The following is a 19,486-nucleotide window of genomic DNA, read 5'->3' on the forward strand; positions in this document are numbered from 1 at the left end:
AATGTGAACTATTACACATTATTTTATCGATGAGATCGATTAACGCAAAAAGACACACATTCAAGAGAAATACCTGCTAATAATTTGGCAAATGACGCGTGGCGGAATTACGACGTTCGCTTCACCACGTACGACACGTGGAGTATTATTGATCGTTGCCAGAATAGAAAGACAAGATATATATATATATATGTATAAGTATATATGACCCCTGCGGCACACGGATAATCAACAAGATGTTACACGCGTTGATACATTGTGCATCTCGCTGGCTGGCGAATCATCATTAGTGTCTCCTGAATGGCTTAAATGAAGCACATTGACGCGTTTGCAGTTAATTTAATAACTCACATAAAACACAATTTTTTAATACATATATTTTGAAGAATGTATTTTTATGTAAAAATAATGAAGTTTTTCATTATTTTACAAATATTTTGTTATTTTAACAGAAACTTTTTTAGAATTTTATAAATAAAATAATAACTTTTATATAACGTAACATCTAAATATATAAATACCTTTCTTTCTTTTTTATATATCATACAATAATTGAACAATTGACATATATATAAATGTATCAAAATTCTTTTTCTTAAAGTTATAATATAATAAAATAATATTATAACTTATTTATATATATAATTTTTAAATTTTTAATCATGTATTTTGCATTGATTTACGAATTCATAAATCTTCCTATTTCTACAGATAAAAATATCTTTCTAGTACAAATAAGGATTAAAATATTATTTTAGTAGCTGTAATTATTTTGTATTCTTTCATTTAACCGAGAACCCTCTCATTTCCAAAACAATAACAATAATTCACGCGAGACACTTAAATTTCATTATTGCCATAGTTCTTTTGTGACATCCTGCTAAATCGAGAGAATCTTTCCGTTCCCATAAACGAAGACGATAATTGCACGTGGCAGGCAGCATCAGCGATGCGATGCCAGCAACAACGGCGCGGTGGCGGTGCCGGCGCGCGGCGCGGCGGCACGATAGAGTACGCGCCGCCGAGCCGGGTGACCGACCTTTACGTAACGCGCGGCTGTTTGCGCCGTGCCGCGTCGGCATGGGTGACGTCTACTCCGCTGCAACGACGATGCGTCGACCGTTGCAGCTGCACCGGCGCGACTCAGTCCGCGCGACGCGTTCGCGATGCGACCATTTATGCTGTATTCTTTCCCTTCCCGCCTTTCGCTTCTCTCCCTTCGTGGTTGGCCAGCGACCGACCGGATGCAGTTACATTACGCTCTGCATGCAACTCGGAGAAAGATCGTCGCAATATCTCCACATTCGTAAATTGGGCTACCACATCGTACGAGGATTTAATATACTAAAAACAATTGATCTTTTAAGGTGAATTTATTATCTGAAGGAGTAGGGAATATATCTTGAAGACAAAAAACTTTTTTGTTTTTCTTTTATAAATTAGGTAAAGATGAAAAAGAGGATTCTTTATTCAGAATAGGAGTACAAATAACTTTTCTAAATTACATAATAATTGTATGTAGTTATCACACTCATAAAGATATAAAGTATAGACATTTTGGAGAATTTTATTCAGTTTCATCATTTTTATACAAAATATTAAAAGTATATACCAATAAATTCGTATTCGTTAAATTAGTACTCATTTTTTTCAACATATGTTTAATATATATTTGACTTATTTTACATGCACTTTACTTTAAAAAATTAAATCGCATTTTAATAACATATATCTACATATATACCTATAAAAGTAGAAGACCATGAAGAGAGAGAGAGAGAGAGAGAGAGAGAGAGAGAGAGAGAGAGAGAGAGAGAGATTTTGTGATTTCCTGTCAAATTTTCACGTACTGAAAGACAAGTTCCTTTAATAAGAAATTCACTAATTTATCACACTCACAATCCGTGAAGACTAAACAACCCGTACATTCTTAATCCCTTGACACTCTATCTGTCACGATTCCAATTCTTAGGTATGCCGAGAATGCACAAGCTCGACAGCATGTGCAGCAACAGCTATTGCTCCGATTTTCACGTGAGCTCTTTAGAAGAGTATATTCTCCGTATGACGCTCCGTTAACTCGGTTCTCGAACTCGGCACTGACAGTCTCACTCTTCTTCTCTCTTTTTCCTTCGTTCCATACCACTCGTCTTCTTTCCAACGAAGGTCAGCAGCCGTCTGTCGCGCCTGGTTGAGCACGCGGCATCGAACCTTTCTATGTGCGTCAGTACTCTTTGTACAATTTAGGAATCTCATAAATACAATAAAACTATAATATGTGTGTGCGTGTTTAATCTTTTAGATTTAGAATAATTTGGCAAAATTATCTTGGTTTTAAAATTGTAAATTTCTGTTTTTATAGTAAGTGCCAAATTAAAAAAAAAGCTGTACGATTTAATAAATAGTATAGACATTTTGAGTTTTTATTTGTTATTTAAGATACTGAGAAATTGTGTTTAATAAGTTAATCTGAAGTAAAAAATGATTATGTAATTATTATTATCAATTAATACTTATATTTAGAATTCAAAAAGAGATCCATATTTTCACTAATAAATTTAAATGGATTGTAATTCGATAATACTGTAAAATTTCATTATTTCTTAAGATATAAAATAAAAGATACACATGTACAACAATGTCTGCATAAGTTGGGTTACTTTGTGTTGTGTTTTAATTTAAATATTAAAAGTTGAAATACTCAGAGGATACACAAGTTTTATCTTGACGATATTTTGGAAGAAACGACTCAATTTATTTAATAAATGTTTGTCATACGATAGATTAGGATTTATTTAGTAATGATTTAGATAGTCTAAATGAGAGATTGTTAGGAAACACGCGTTTTAATGATCGATCAGGTCGATTGCCTGCGGTAAGCAAGTGATCGATCATTCGAGGTAAGGACCTTGGCATTCGATCGAACAGACAGGAAGAGCATTTTTTACAATGTATTCGAAGAATGATCACGTTAATGAATGAACTTGTTCAGCGATATCCCGTTGTATTTCTTATAGCTCAACATTGACGCGGGAAATTACGTTCCTTTACACGCATGAATATTTATATAATCGATGCAATCGGATATGATTTGATTTCTCTATAATTGTATATGATAATTGTATATGACACATCACACTAAATATTAATAATAATTTCTCTAAAAGTATAAATTGAAGTAATTTTGTATAAATCCCGAAATTAATATATATCATTTTACGATCACGAAATTAATTCCTACAATTAAGAATTTGTAACGAAAATTTAATTCAACTATTTCTATTTTGATCTTCATAAAAAGAGAGCTATTTCTATTTTGTTTTAAAAGGTAATGTGTAATATTATAATTTATGATTAAATGTAATAATTAAATTTTAAAATAGTTTATTTTCCTAAAACGCGCGCGCGGAAATTATATTTAATATAAGTTTAACTATAAAAAGTTATATGCTAATTTAATAGTAATACTAGCGAAATAAGTTGTAAACACGTTACTAATAAATTTAAAGGAATTACATGTGTAATTCATCAATAACAAGATTGTTCAAGTTTAAGAATAAGAGGCTTATACAACAATATTCGCGCAATAATTAGATTTCTTCATGTTGCGTCTTTAAATTCAAGCGTCGTAACATTCAGAGATAAGTTACATAAGCCGACTTATACAATGTATATAGAGATCGCTTTTTGTATTTGCTCAGTGTATACCAAATATTAGAAGTTCTTCTAACGTTGCAAATCTAGTACAATTTAAATCTAATTATAATATATCATTACGACTAAAGAGTATTTAATACATATTCTGCTTTTTATTTATTTTGAAAACAGACGTTCACATATAGATAAAATAAGATAACTATACAAGTCGCAATCGCGTTACAAGTTGTAATTAATAATAATCGTAATAATTAAAAAATTACTATTCATTGAGTATAACTTTATAAAACAAATTGGGCTTTTTTTTTTACTTTATTACAAAATACTTTTCAAGATGATTAGAAAATATTCCGCAAATAATATTTACATTTCATATTAATTTATAACGATTAAAATTAATTAAATAATTAACATTTTTAAGATGTTAAAAAGTTACGTGACAGATTATTTGAGCATAAAACAAATTTAAAAAAATTAATTTTTTTATAGAACATAAAAATCTCGGTAAGTTACTTTTAATTAATATTCGTAAGATTGACGTGTGCGTTGGAATTTTTCTTTGTCCAAGTAAGGGACTCTAGCCATGAAGGCAATGACATTGCTCACAATGCCAGGACGTGCAATCGCCGCCGCCGTGCCGCCTGCATCGGCCGATGACATCGTCCGCGGTCGCTTCTATAAAATGTGCTTCGCCGCAAATAAACGGCGCTTTTTTACGAGACAAATTTCTGCGAAATTAAACAAGTCCAGACTGCTAACTGTAAAAAAAAACCTCTTAAACTATTCAGTATTTATGCACGATAATATAAGTGCATTCTTATGCAAAATATGCATCTAGGTATGCATCGATGACGCAATGCTCATGCGAATACTCGTTTAAATGTCATGCATGTATATGATATTATTGCACCATAAATATGTAAATTTATAAATAAAAGATATTGGAATAAGTCATTGTGCGCTATTAAATATATGGAATTATTAGTTTATTTGCAAACTATTTGCATCTCTATATTGTTCCGTGTGGAATGCGTGAATCATCAGTCATGAAACAACGTTTGCGGAACTGATCACATACCTGCTCCGTTTTCAAAACACACTTTAAGATAGATAAAAAATTTATTCCGATTCTTGATTCATCAAGAATCTTAAAGCGTTTTAAACTAGAACTCATCCACCATTCGGTAGGCATTTTACGAACTTGTTTTCTCATGTTTCAGCACCGAATAGTCCACTCCACCTTAGTAACAGGGCTCACGTCTTGCTCCTGTTGAATAGACCTTTAGCCGCTCTCACGGACGCTGATCATGCAGTTAGATTGCGGCCAGACTGGGGCAAGGTGAGGAAATAGGACCAAAGCATACATATAATCGATGCATGTGTCAGACAGCAAGGAGTGTCTACTCGATAAATCGAAATGCATACATTTTTATTTAACAGTTTTTATTTAACAGATTTTCACAAAAATGTTCTAATTAAAATAAAATCTATCATTATAAACATTTATTATTCTTTTTATTTTAATCTTTAATTTATTACTTGTGACATATATATGTACATGTAAAATACGTTGCCGTATATATGCGCTAATTTTATTAACATATTGTGTATACAATAATATAAATCTTATTATTATCTTATTATTATATAAAAATTATTATTAAATTATATTTTACTTACAATTAAAATTTATATCTCTTTTTATAAATATAAATTTATATTTTCAATATACAATATATTTTTATTTTGTATCTTTAGGGACACTATAGAAGAGGAATAGCTTTGTCAGCGCTTGGAAGACACGAAGAAGCGCTCTATGCTCTCTGCATTAGCGCGGCCATTGATAAAAATCCACAAGCTGTACGCCATGAATTAACCAAGGTACGTTTTCCCACATTGCCTTTTATTATAATATAAAAGCTATAAAAAATATTCTATTATCAAACATTATTGAAAGTTAATGAAATATATTTGCTTCAATTGTAGAACACGAGTTATTATATAAGTTTGAATAACTTTTAAACTAGATTTGAAATTAATTGACTCTACAGATTCTACACAGCATCGATTATTATTCTCTAATAAATAGAATTGCGTGCAAATAGTTGAAGTTTTTCCAATAATAATAAAAAATCATTAAGTTGAAGAGTGTATCAAAAGAGTGAGCGATTCACGTCGACTCGATCAATCTTTACTTTTATTATCGGAAAATTTCCAATTAAGCTCACTTCGAATTGCACAAATTCATCTATACTTAATTCTCGTAATATATCCCTGTAAATCATAAAACAAGTTTTTGAACGAAAAAAATAAGACAAACCGTAGTCTAAAAATAAGACAAGACGCAGTCCGATTATAAGTTAAAGTATCCACATTCCTTGCGGAGCAATCGCTATCGTGTAACTGGCGGAATGCGCCGCGGGGAACCAAATGCATCCATCTCTATCCAGAGAGCATCACTAACACAAAAGAAATGCGCACCACGGCGTTTCCGGCACGACTACTACCGGCCGAGCAGCCTTAATGACTCGGTACGATAGTCGTCAGGTGAGTGACCTGTACGCCAGGGGCAACGATAACCATATTCGCAAGCAAAACGGATGCTATACGCTACTCTCGCAAACAAATACGCCGTTTCCACGTGTTGTTTCACGCGGCTCGCGACGGCGTCGATATATCGATCTTCTGCCGTGTGACGCACGGCCCCCCGCGCGCGCCGCTGTGTTCTCTACCTTCTCGTACATAATGCAAAATCCTTTTCTTCTACGTCGAATCTTTTAAGAAAGCTCTTATTCGTTCATCTGTCAGTTTCTCTTGAGATGCTTAATTGTAACGAGGCATCTTGTTGCATTCTCTGTAATGCAAACATTCTCTGTTATGCGGAGATTTTCTTACATAAAGATTCGAACAATATCTTAAGATAAGTCTTCGAAATTGTTAATATTGTTAAAACGATCATAACTAAAATATCAATTGTGAGGCTTACATCCAAGCTATAAGTATGAGATGTCGTATTTTAATTAATATTTGACATTGAAACTACTCGACGTTATAAGTTTCACAATATTGCGTCATACGCGAATATTTGCGAATCCCGAAACGCAATTACGTATAATAAGAATCGATGAACATTAAATAATACGTATAGTAAGAATCGATGAATATTAAATAATTCAATTCAATTTGTCGCGTCAAATTTTGATGTTAAATAATTTAAAAAGCGGAGCGTGAATTTCGAGCGTACGGCGATTACATAAGCGAGCGCCCGATGGCAGAATCATTGATGCAAGCTGCACCGCCACTTATGTAAGACCAGGGAATCATTCTTTCCCGTGCCGCTGAATCCGTCAGTTAGGTCCGCATTATGGAAAGCGCACTTTTACTTTCATCATCCGAAAACGTCTGGGATTACTCAACTGTGTTATTTCATGCGTTAATCGCGCCGATTTAGCGACCAGTTGAATACCCGTCGATCTTGCAATTAGAAGCATCTCGTATAAGACACGTCAAGGAAGAAATGCTTATATATACGTGCTATTGAAGGAACAAGTGGAATTTGTTCGTTCCTAGCAAATGTTTTATTTGAAATTCTTATATGATAGTTAATTAATTTTTAATATTGATTTTTTATGTTAAAATAATGATTCAAACTCTATTCATAATAATAATATTTTCTAACACCAATTCAAAAAGAATTTCATCTCTTGCCAAATTCCTTTTTAGCAAAAAAAATATTTTAACATTATTTTTAACGCATATTAATCTTTTTATATACTTATTTTATACAAATTTATTACAAAACTGTACGTCTGTTTGAATTACAAACTTAAAAGTGTTATCTATACAATACTTATATAAGTTCTAATGTGATAGTTAAATAATTAATTAGCACTTTTTAAGTCGAATGTATTGAGTTCTAAAGTAATACGAAAATTATGTAAATGAATTCATTAAATTTCTAACAATAAAATTTTGTTATACATACAAGTTCTATCTTATAAAATATTTCAATGCTTTTAATTAAAAGATGTTTATATTGTTTAAAGGAGTCTGCTTTGTAAAGTAATTAATTTAGATAATTGCTAATCGTTTTACATACAGTATATAAATTTATTTGATTGATAAATATGTTACCAAGTTTGCTATTATGTGCTATAGATTCTGCATAGAGTGCTGTCACCTAAGGTACATCGACAAAATGTCCTGTCATCACGTATGCCGTACAGTTTAACAAAAAGCGCGTTACGCACGAGAAATCGTCATCAACTAATGAATTCCAATCGCAGTCGACGCACTACTCTAAACAGATCCGATTGCGAGGACAATAGCAGCGGCGAAGAAGAGTTTATACAGGTGCTTTCTTAAAAAAATATCTGATTTTGATCTGTTAGATATTTGTTATGCTTGGTCAAAACAGTCTAAATTACATTATACATTATTCGACATAAAAACCAATCAAAGTGTGATAAATATTTATTAGACACTTTAATGATTATGATTATCATTAGCAATATCATTAGGAATAAAAAATACAGTATCACTGGCAACACATAATCATTATTTATTAATGGTATACAGTAAAATAAATATTGTACTAATCGTCTATTTTCTTAATTATTATATGTAATGTTTTAAAGTTTTATTCTGTTTATTAACCATCTGTTTAGTTTTCACACGATTATTCAAGACTCACTTCATTTCTTATTTTCATTTTACAGACAATAAACAGAAGAATTAGATCCTCCATCGTGCCACAAGTCAATACAAAGCTACAAGCAAGTTTAGATCGGGTATATCAGGATATAGAAAAATTGAAAAGTAAGTATTGTCGCCCACCGATACGAACACGTTTTTATATTCGTAAAAATATCTTAAGACGATGTTATTTGTAGGAATCGAATCGAGACCCGCCGAAATTCTCTTGCCAACTCTTTCCGGCGGCACTGCTGGAGAATTGGATTGCATCTTATGTTGCCGCCTACTTTGGAAGCCCGTCACGACACCCTGTGGTCACACCTATTGTTGGATGTGCCTGGACCGTTGTCTGGATTATTCTTCAGCTTGTCCCTTGTGTGTTACATCTTTGGTTGACGTAAGAGGACTTTTACATAAATGTTAATTAATTTTGTAAAAAATGCTTTGAATTTTTTATTTTCACGCAAAAATTTGATTTAATTACATACTAATATAATAATTTATTATATTTTTATAACCCTGTTTTTAAGTTAGCTCTATGATTATAGGAACAATTATAACACAATTTAAGCAACGAAGAATTAATTTGATTGAAAATATAAAGAAAATGTAATATTTAAAAGAATTTAAAACAATTTTATTTTCAAAATCAAGTATTAAATGAATAAAATCAATTAATAAATGAATAGAGAAAGAGAGAGAGATAGAAAGAGCAAATCAATATATTTATAAAATATTTTTCATTTTTTCTTTCTTTCTATTATTTAAATTTTATTACAATAAATTTCATCATAATAAATTTATAATTCAATAAAATAGAATTGTCTTTACATTATTAAAATTTTTAGACTATTAAAACACAGAATAGTGTTAATTGTCTTCATTCAAAGCTATTAGTCAGTTTTTTATTTCTCCGCTATTATATTTACAATTAGTCATAATTTACATTTATATAATGATTCCACATTTTTCTTCAAAAAATTCTTAAAATTTGTTCGTTATTCGTGAGCTCTTGATCTCAAAGAAAGGGAAATACATTTACGCGAAATATTCCGTAACAACATCTATCCACAAATGAGACATGATGCTTTCTAGCGGTTAACGACGATGCCGCAGATTGAAATGATTATTGTTTGCGGTCGTCGAGGCGGTTCGTCACGAGCTTCCGCGTTCGTGGCGTCATTACCAATCGTCTATATTATATTGTATTTAATGACGATGAGGACGACGACGTCCACGATGATCTTGCGCATGCTATTCTTCGCTTTTTATTTCATTTCCGTAATATATCGATGATTGCTTTAGAAACATTCGTTCTGTGATATTCTCTCTCTTTCCTATTGGATAGCTAACAATATTATATAAGTCATATTGCTCTTTGAGATTTTATTATTAATACTAATTTTATTATTAATACTTAAATTCGTAACATCTGTGAAAAATAATTTTTAACAAAAATTGAAAGTGTTCTAATGCTGGAAAAAAAATAAGTAAGCATTTTTATTACCATAATGACTTAATGTAAAATAGTATAACAATGACTTTCATGATTTTCTTATTTTTTATCTTAAACAATTTTACGCATCCATGCACACGTACTGTTCATAAGTGTAGTACAAATCCCTATCCAAATTACTTGTTCTACAAAATTTATTTGCTTGCTTGAAATCGATATCATGAATGGCGTGGTTATACACGTCATGTTTATTCAAGTTATTTTATTAACTTACTATCTCGTTTTGCTTTTAGTATCTAGCTAGTAGCCAGAAAACTGTGACGGATTTCGTAGAGAGAGCGCTTAAAAGCGTAGCGCCCGCGGAATATACTTCCAGAGCTGTGAGTCATCAACTCGAACTGGTCCAAGGACTGGGACTTTTGGATAACGAACAGATCGCCGTCTTTATCTGCACGACAGCATTTCCCTGCGTGGCCTGTCCCCTGTTCGTCTATGAGCCTAGATACAGGTTGATGGTCAGAAGATGTGTAGACAGCGGAATGCGCCAATTCGGTATTGCTGCATGTCTTAACAAAGAGGCGACGGGCACAAAGAGGTAATATAGATTTTATTTTACTATAACTTCAAATTAAATTTATTTATACACAATCACAATTTAAATTAATATATTGAAATGCAGTAATCTAATTTTTGAATATTTTAACTTATAGCTTCCTATATATCTATATCTCTTTTTTTCAATCTTAATTTGTAATATTATTATAATTGATTAGTTACGTATGTAAAATATATGACGATTAATTAAAATATAAATAAAACAAAATAAACTTTTGTTTTACAATTTATGTTTATAAATAAGTTTAAAAACATCGGTTGCACCGATGAGGTAACCACCAACCGAAATACTGTCTCACAGGCCGTATAATTTTATTCGATTTCATGTGATGAAAAACAATCCTTTTTACTATGAGGTTATTTGGTTTAATAAATGATTTTACCTAATATTATGCAATTATTCCTCATATTGCACATGCAATTATCAGATTATACATAGGGATTTCATATGGATTTTATAATGATTTCTGGGACTATGTTCCACGATTACATTAGATGATTATCCCCTCGCGATGCAAATTTATTAGAACTTGCTATTAATAGTCGAAATAAGAGATTTATTTATTTACAAGAATATAATATAATACCTTCTTCTCTATATGAAAGAAGTAAAAAATATAAATATTAAAAACTAATGTTTTATTTTTTCAGATATGCAGAATATGGAACCATCTTAGACATTCGAGATCGAGTATTGCTCAAAGATGGTTGCAGTATTCTCAGCACGGTCGGTGGTAGAAGATTTAGGGTTCTGTCTGGTGGAGAAAAGGATGGTTACGATACAGCACAGGTGGAATTTCTCAGGGATACCATCGTACAACAAGATCAATTATTGAACCTTCTGGAGCTTCATGATAAGGTAAAAACTGTACGAACAATAAAATAAAATATAACAAACCGAATTTCAATCAAGAATTTCGGAAATAAAGATATTTTTATTTATATTATAATACGAAAATATTAATTTACATTTTTAACATTTCTGTGTATTTATTTAATAATAAAATTATAACGTTATATCTTAATTTTATGCCGTTTTTTTGTTTTAGTTATTTATTTTTTTCCTTATTCTCCTTTATTTTCTTAATTAATATTCTTATTTGTAATATTAATTGATTAAAAGGAGGAAAGAAAAATGTACTTTGTATGATCACACTAAAAATACAATCAATTTTTTGACAATTTACTTATTTCCTTAACTTTACAGGTACGAGCAAAAGGCCGAAGATGGTGGGACACAGTGTCGATCTCTCAGAAGTCCGAGATTCAACGAGTGTTCGGACATATGCCAGACGTGGAGGAAGACTGGCCACGTTTATCTGACGGTCCATCGTGGGCATGGTGGTTACTTGCGATTTTACCGTTGGGACCGCAGCTGCAGGTGGGTATTTTGGGCACTACTAGTTTGGAGAAACGGCTACGAGCTATTGAGAAAACTCTTGATCATATGGAGCAAAGACAACTGACAATCGCTGCTGCCCCTTCCGAGCAAACGACGACATCATCAAGCATCTGTAGAGACGGAAGAGCAATTACGGAGACAGCAATGTCGGTCATTCAGCAATCATAAAAAGCAACAAAGCGATACTTTAGAAGCACCAATGTCATTCTGTGGCCTGGAAATAGGATCGCAAATCCTGTATCTCGCATTCTGTGAAGATGTTTTAAGTAGCAAAAGACAGTATCTTAAGTGAAAAAACATTACTTCAAAAACTATAAAATTTATTAATTTTCTAAACTAGGGGGCGAGTAAAGTTTGATATTCTTCGATAGAAACAATCAAGACATAGAGATGTGTGTACAAATCAAGATATTTATGATTACATCAAATCGAATTTTATTTCTTTATTCAGATCCAAATTGACAAAATTTCTTCTGAAACAAATTGAATTGTTAGAACATGGTTTTTAATTAACAACATATTATTAGTTTGAATGATAATATATATGATAGATAATAAAAAATATTTCTATCTGTTTTACTTAACAGCAAGAAATATGATTTTATAAAATTGTCAATATATGTATGTGATTCATATTTGAACTCATTAGATTCGAAATTTTTTAATAGTTTGGATTCGATATAAAGATTTTGATCTGAATAGAATTGAAATTTACCAATTCGATTTGAATTTTGATCCGTATTTTGTACATCTCTATTAAGACATAATATCTTTTTCCACAAAGTGCAAGTCTTGAATATTGCATTTACTAAGCTTACATTTACGATCTTATCGCATTCTGATGGGAGACACGGCATTTCTCTACAGCCATGTCACAGGAAGACATTTTTGTCATTTACCTTTTAAACTACTAATTTAATTATCAAACCTTTTCTACATCGATCTCTCATCCGTTGCTCTCGCGACGAACGATTAACTTCGACTCTATTTGACGTACAAAACATTTATATAAAACGCGTGAAATATCTTAGAAATCTTAGAATGCCTCTTAAAACTCCTCGAATGAAAATTAGGTCAATCGATCAGCGAACACACCTTCGAATTCGTTCGACGAAGTTTCGAGCGATTCCTTCTCTCTCTTTTTAGATCTAGCAAGGAAAGTTTGGAAGTATCTTTCACTGATTTTGATAATATCTTTGAATGTTTCTTTTATTTTTTAACAGTTTCATAACGTATTCGAAACTTATTAAAATCGATGAGGCACATTTCCAGACGTTTTCGAGTAAGTTAAGTTTCAATTCGAGCACTTTACACCTTGTGCTCGTTATCTTCTATTGGGCGCCTTATCGATGAAATGACGAAGAGAAATGGATCCGGCTAAAATGCGAAAAGTGATAATTAATTATTATTATTAGTTTAACTTACGAGGAAAGAAACCCAACTGTCCTTCTTTAATTTTGATGAGCTTTGAATGTGTTGTTTTTTTAGACAAAAAATGAATGACACGTATTTTTTATACGAACTCTAACTCATTTTTAAGAAGTGTAATACTTTTTAGAAAAAATTGATTTTTTTCTTTCAAAGATGAGATTATATATAAAAAGTTTGTAATCATAACATTTAATTTTTAACAGATTGATAACAGATTATCAAAAAAGAAAAAAAAAAAGAATAAAATTTATAACCGTACTTACGAGAAACTTTGTCGCATTTTCTCACAGAAAAATACCGAGAATACTCTATAGCAGAAATATCAAAATTATTCTCCACGTGACCGCTCGATTATTATTGTTGGGCGTGAAGTACGAGAGAGTGTGCCGCTCTTCTTCGATGTTATCAAAGATTATATATTCTTTTGCTCGAAGATTGATATTCTTTTGTATTTAGAATCAGAGCAAAGATTTCTTATACAGGACTTTCTTTAGCGATCATGACGAAATCGACTGCTCAGTTACGAAATAAGTGATATGCATGAGCGGGGAGAATCAGAGGACGAGAGAGATAACAATCATACAAAATTAAATGTAACAAATAACAATAATGTATTTGAGAATTACGCGATACAAGATGTTGATAATAACACACGAGTCGTGTAATATCGAACACGGCAACAGTGGTGCATTCGATTTAATGCCGAGCACTCTATGAGCGAAAGAATAATTTCAGACTCGATGGAATATAAACTTGCAAGGAAGTGAATAATTAAGTCTTACACAAACGCACAGTTCTCGCACAGTTGAATCAAGGCTCTCGCTCTTGAGATTATTTTTCAACTTCGATTCTGAGTGAGAATTATCACGTGGCAATTGATCGTTTCGTCTCGATTGCATAAAGAAGAAAAAAGAAATAAACCTTTATTATTAAAGTTATTTGATTATTCATGAATATATATAATATTAATGTTGCGTCTTTGTTAGTTTTATTATTTTCTTGTTTTCAAGAAGTGTTTTTTTTTAATTTTTCGTCTTTTTTTCTTGTGTCCAAGCTAGTTTCTCGAAGTTGACAGCGGTATATACTGCTTCAGTTTATGAGTACTACTTAAGTTCTTTTTCAGAGATATATTGTATGTCGGTTGTAAACTGATATATTCTAGGTGAGGAACCTACCTCGGGGTACTGCATAATGGATTTTGGTTAAGTGCATATATTATTGGTTTATAATCGGTGTAAAATATTGACTTTCCACATGTGTTTATAATATCCATATATACATATATTGCTAATAATTAATATGTGTATAGAGGCATTAATTCTCTGAAAATGATATTTTGTAGAAAATAACTTTATTATTAAAATTTGTATTTTGTTTTAAGTAGTAGAAATATATTAAAATGATGAAGAGTATACGTAAATTATCATTGATTTATTATTATCATTATATAAAATATTTTTAAAACCTTTTAAAAAATATTTTCTATTTTTTATAGCTTCAAAGATATTCATTTAGGAAGAAAATAATATTTCTTTCTAATTGTACTTGTGCGAGAATGTTACTATAAAAAATTCCCTTATAGTTCTAAAATACAACATAGAAGCTCATCAAAATCGGAAATGCTTCCGTGTATTTCCTTGTTAGAATTAAGAAGTATAAATAATATTGTATTTATTTTTACGCGCAATATATCATTATTTATAATGTAATAATAAGTTATTATTATGAAATTATATTATCTATTATTTAATAATTTTTTAGTAACGTAACAAAATTAATTACAATACGAAAAAAAACATTAATTCATAATATGCAAAAATTTTTATAACGTTGATGGCTATAGTAACATATCTGATTGTGAAAGATCGCGTTTCTTCGGTAAGGCGTTCCAATCCTCTTTGCGCTATCGCAATATGCAAATCTGTTCTTCCAAAACGTTAGATATTTATTATGTATATCTATATATATGTATACACACATATTTATGTATACACATTCGAATGCGTACGCGTGGTAATCAGGAAGTAAGTCGCCCTGTTTTAAACATTTCAATGTGTGTCATGATGCACAAACATTACTTTAAAATAATATATAATGCACATATCGAATGAAAGAAACAATTTAACGAAACTTCGATATATATAATATACATATATAGTACACAGATTCAATGATTTTTATGTTATATCAATTTATTATTTTATCTAATCGATCAATTTAAATTACAAAAATAGTTTTAAAATTATTTTGATTAATCTCAGTTTTTATAGACACGACGACGAACACATAATTACATTTATTTTACCAATTACATGCAAATTTTTCCGTTATCATTTTTACTGTAATAAAAGCTCGTAAAATTTCTATTTAAAGCATATATGTATTATTTATTTTCAATTGTATATTTTTAATATGCCATACACATATTAAACGACTTACTTCCATTACACGTAGGTACATCAATATCTCTCGTGCACGAAAATTCGTCAGTGAGCGAATGCACCAAGTAGAAAATTATATTGTTCATAAAAATGCTCACAGCTGTCATCATATAAGCTATTTTGCAGGACATATATTACATATATATGTATGTAATATATATATATATATGTGTGTATGTATATCAAAATACATACCAAAAACTAGAATTATGAAAACTTTTGATTGGTTATTCCATTAAAATAATTGTTAACTCCGATCATTTTTTAAAAATATTAAATATATAAGGTGAAAATATATGGAATATATATATCAGTTTTTGAACATGGCCGGAGACACTACCGCGTCTCCTGATACAAATTAGGACATAAATTACTGTGAGCAGATGCTATTGAACATTTTTAATGAATTTGTGACGTAATGCATATGTTGCATTTACAACGATATTTCTACATTCACTGGTGCAATCGCTCTACGAACGTTTCACGAGTCTGCCGGTACAATCACGCGCGAAAGCGCGATTGTAGAAAGAAATTTGATATCTGCGAATTAAGTTATTCGAAAAAACGCAACTATTCTTGAACGAAAAGGAGATCCTTCTCGGCTTTTCGATATCGTTGCACGAATCACGGGAATTTTCCGGATCGTATAAACGATCGCCGTACTGATTTTATACAATAACGGCTGATTCGCGAGTCCTACGGCTCGAAATCCCGAAATCTTTTTATACCGCTTAGATTTATTCCGTCGCTCGTAAGATTTTCCGATTATGCTAGCAAGTAATAATTTATTCATGCGGCTTTTCGTACCGTCGAGACATAGGAATCGCCTAAGGAACTATAATAGAAATGTCATATCAATTGCGTGATTAAGCATTTGTGAGAAGCATAGATAAGTAAGGTTGTTGTTATTCATTATCGTAAATAATTTTAAATTATTAAATATTAAATTTATCCTAATGATTATTATCACATTTAAGAGACTAATGAAGAAGAAAATATTCCAAAGGAAATAATATTTTTTTTATGACTTATTCCAGGAAACTGTGAATATATATCACATAGATGTAAATGATGTATATTTATGTATATGTTATATAGTACAATTGTTGTATTTATATTTGCTGGAATTAACTTGCTTGTTATTTCAAATATAAAATATCAATAAATAATTTTTTTAAAATATTTTATTTCTTGAAAAATATTTTGCAGGTACGTTTTATATCAATTCATAACAATTAACTAAATTTATTCACAATAAAAAATTTTTTCATTAAGTAAATTGATAATTAGAAAAAGGATCAAGGTGTATAAGTTATCTAAATCATCGTATCTCTTAAACATTATGCAATTTGGTACATTGCATCAATTAAATAAAAAATTAAATATCAAATGTCTATCATCTTTTATATATTTTAAACAGGATATCTTTAACTCTTCTGACAAATTTAAAAAATTGATTTTTATTTCTTCTATTAATAGAAATTTCAATTTGCACATATATTTAGCACTAAACGTGGCTGTCCAAGTTTAAGTATACAATTTTTTAATTAAAAATCTTACTAAATCTTAATAACTTATCTTAAATTTAATCTTATAAATCTCTCAAATATGAAATCATATTTAATATTAAATATTGTACAATGTTATAATACGAATTATTATTAAATTTTTCCTTATTGAGCAAGCACTACTGTACTATTATTACATATAGTATATACAACATGAATCTATTTGCACGATAATAATAACGACAATCATTACGTGAATTGGTGTACCTTATAAGTACGTCCACTTTTATGAAAGTATGAAAAGTATGATAGAAAGAATGATAAAAAGAATGATAGAAAAGTATGAGAGGAAGAAAGAAATTTTTAATTGATCGACTTAACGCGGTACTCTGTCTCAGCGGCAACTCAATATGAGAAGCATCCTCTATCTAGATTTATATCCTATTCTCTAGACTTTTATGAAATTGTGAATCATGCATTGTGATATTACTATATAGCCTATCTTGTATATTGTTATTGCTACGTTACAACTACTATACGTAATGCCACACGACTTTCCATTTTTACTTCGACATTTCTATATTTATCTTCATCTCTTCATATGAAAAATATTGTAATAAAATATCACGAAGTCAAATTTATTGGATTCTTTTTTACCAGAAGAGAAAATCTCAAACCATGATGTTTAGCTTTTATAATTTCAATCTTTTTATTTTAATACTTTACGTTTTTGAAAAGTGAGAATATTTATTATATCGTTATTTGTTATACTAGATAGGGATACTCAAAATAAAACACCGGAATATATCAAATCTATTAGAAAAGCAACTATATGTCTTCTTTACACTAATTGAGATTCATCTCATTATTCTATATATGGAAGTATTAAGGTACGATTATAAAAAAGCTAATAATTTAAGGGAGAACATCACTGTGACAGCCCAAAAAAAGGCTCTTTTTGAGAATTTTTTTTTTTTGAAAACTGATATTTGTATGAATTATTGTTTTTATATATTCAAAGTACATACATTTACGTAATTATTTAAAAAAATTTATTGAATAATATTAATATTTGTAGCTTCTGTACTCATTGATGTGCACCTCGTCTGAAAAAAACATGGGTGCACGAGCGCTCGTGCTGCATCTGAACGGAAGCTCTGAAATAATTTTTTTTAATTTTATTTTAAAGTATATGAGTGTAGCTTCAGTTGCACGTACGGAATTTTTGATAAAATAATTGTAGACAAAATGGTGCTGTTTTAAAAAAAAATTCACGATCTTGCGACAAAAAACGTTATCTTTTTAATTGTTTTTCAAAAACTAATAATCCGATTGAAAAGTTCGTACGTGCAACTGAAGACAATTTCGTTGTAAACATTCTGTCCAAAATTCAAGTCATTCGGATAAAAATTGGCCGAGATATGTGAGCGCCCAGTTACGAAAACGTGGTTTCGAGAAAAACACTTTTAAAGTTTTACAACCGATTAGCTTATATATAACGATATAATTTCGTAACGAATCAAAGTGCGTCCAATCCGGGTGCATGTGAAGTGTTCACATCTGAAGCACACAAGAAACAAAAGAATACCGGTAAAACTGCCTACAAGTAGATCAAGGGGACTGCTGAATGTCCTAGCGGACCACGTTCTACTCTATCACATATTTACTATTGTTCCGTTAGGAATTTCAACATAATATTATAGGGACATATTTTCAAGTCTTCAAACATTAGAAAAATGCAAAAAAATAAAAAAAATCGATTTTTTAAAAATCGTCACAGTGATGTTCCCCCTTAAAAGATATTTTTAATTTTATGTTAAATTATATGCCAGAAAAGTTTAAAATAAAATTATAAAATATAGAATATCTCGTAAGCTATTAATTTTTTAATATCTCTATATAAAAACTTTTATATATGCAGAATAATTAAAAGAATTACATGTAAAGCAATCATATAATATTCCATAAAAGTAACCTTAAAAATAATCTTTATTTAAACCATAAAACATTAATAAATTAATTTTACCATTATTTTTGTCTGCTTTTGTACTATATAACTTTTATCTAACACTTTTATTTATTGAGTTCAGTTTCGACATATCTATTCTTGCATCTCAAATTGGTTTCTAATTGAAATATCTTTTTCATAATCTATATTTAAATGTGATTTGACAGTATATAAAAACACTTTTAATATTACATTCAATATCTAAAATCAAAAATGTATCACACCATGTATGTTTCAATTCGATATGCTATTAGCACGTCATTCTGCAAAGAA

At 30.3% G+C, this 19,486-nt stretch overlaps 1 protein-coding gene across 1 annotated transcript in view; it reads left to right on the plus strand.

Moving 5' to 3' along the window:
• Positions 1-12,081, plus strand: part of LOC108782252 (LON peptidase N-terminal domain and RING finger protein 3) — a 35,940-nt gene extending 23,859 nt beyond the window's left edge. Inside the window, exons 2-9 of the mRNA XM_018550471.1 lie at positions 4,878-4,996; positions 5,416-5,538; positions 7,816-8,010; positions 8,376-8,475; positions 8,550-8,749; positions 10,102-10,403; positions 11,075-11,282; positions 11,631-12,081. Of these exons, the coding sequence (XP_018405973.1) occupies positions 4,878-4,996; positions 5,416-5,538; positions 7,816-8,010; positions 8,376-8,475; positions 8,550-8,749; positions 10,102-10,403; positions 11,075-11,282; positions 11,631-11,993 (1,610 nt within the window). The 3' untranslated portion in view covers positions 11,994-12,081. The remainder of the gene's footprint in view (positions 1-4,877; positions 4,997-5,415; positions 5,539-7,815; positions 8,011-8,375; positions 8,476-8,549; positions 8,750-10,101; positions 10,404-11,074; positions 11,283-11,630) is intronic.
• The last annotated feature ends 7,405 nt before the right edge of the window (positions 12,082-19,486 follow it).

This window comes from Cyphomyrmex costatus, unplaced genomic scaffold (genome assembly GCF_001594065.2).
Source record: "Cyphomyrmex costatus isolate MS0001 unplaced genomic scaffold, Ccosl1.0 scaffold123, whole genome shotgun sequence".
In the NCBI taxonomy this organism is placed as follows: Eukaryota; Metazoa; Arthropoda; class Insecta; order Hymenoptera; family Formicidae; genus Cyphomyrmex; species Cyphomyrmex costatus.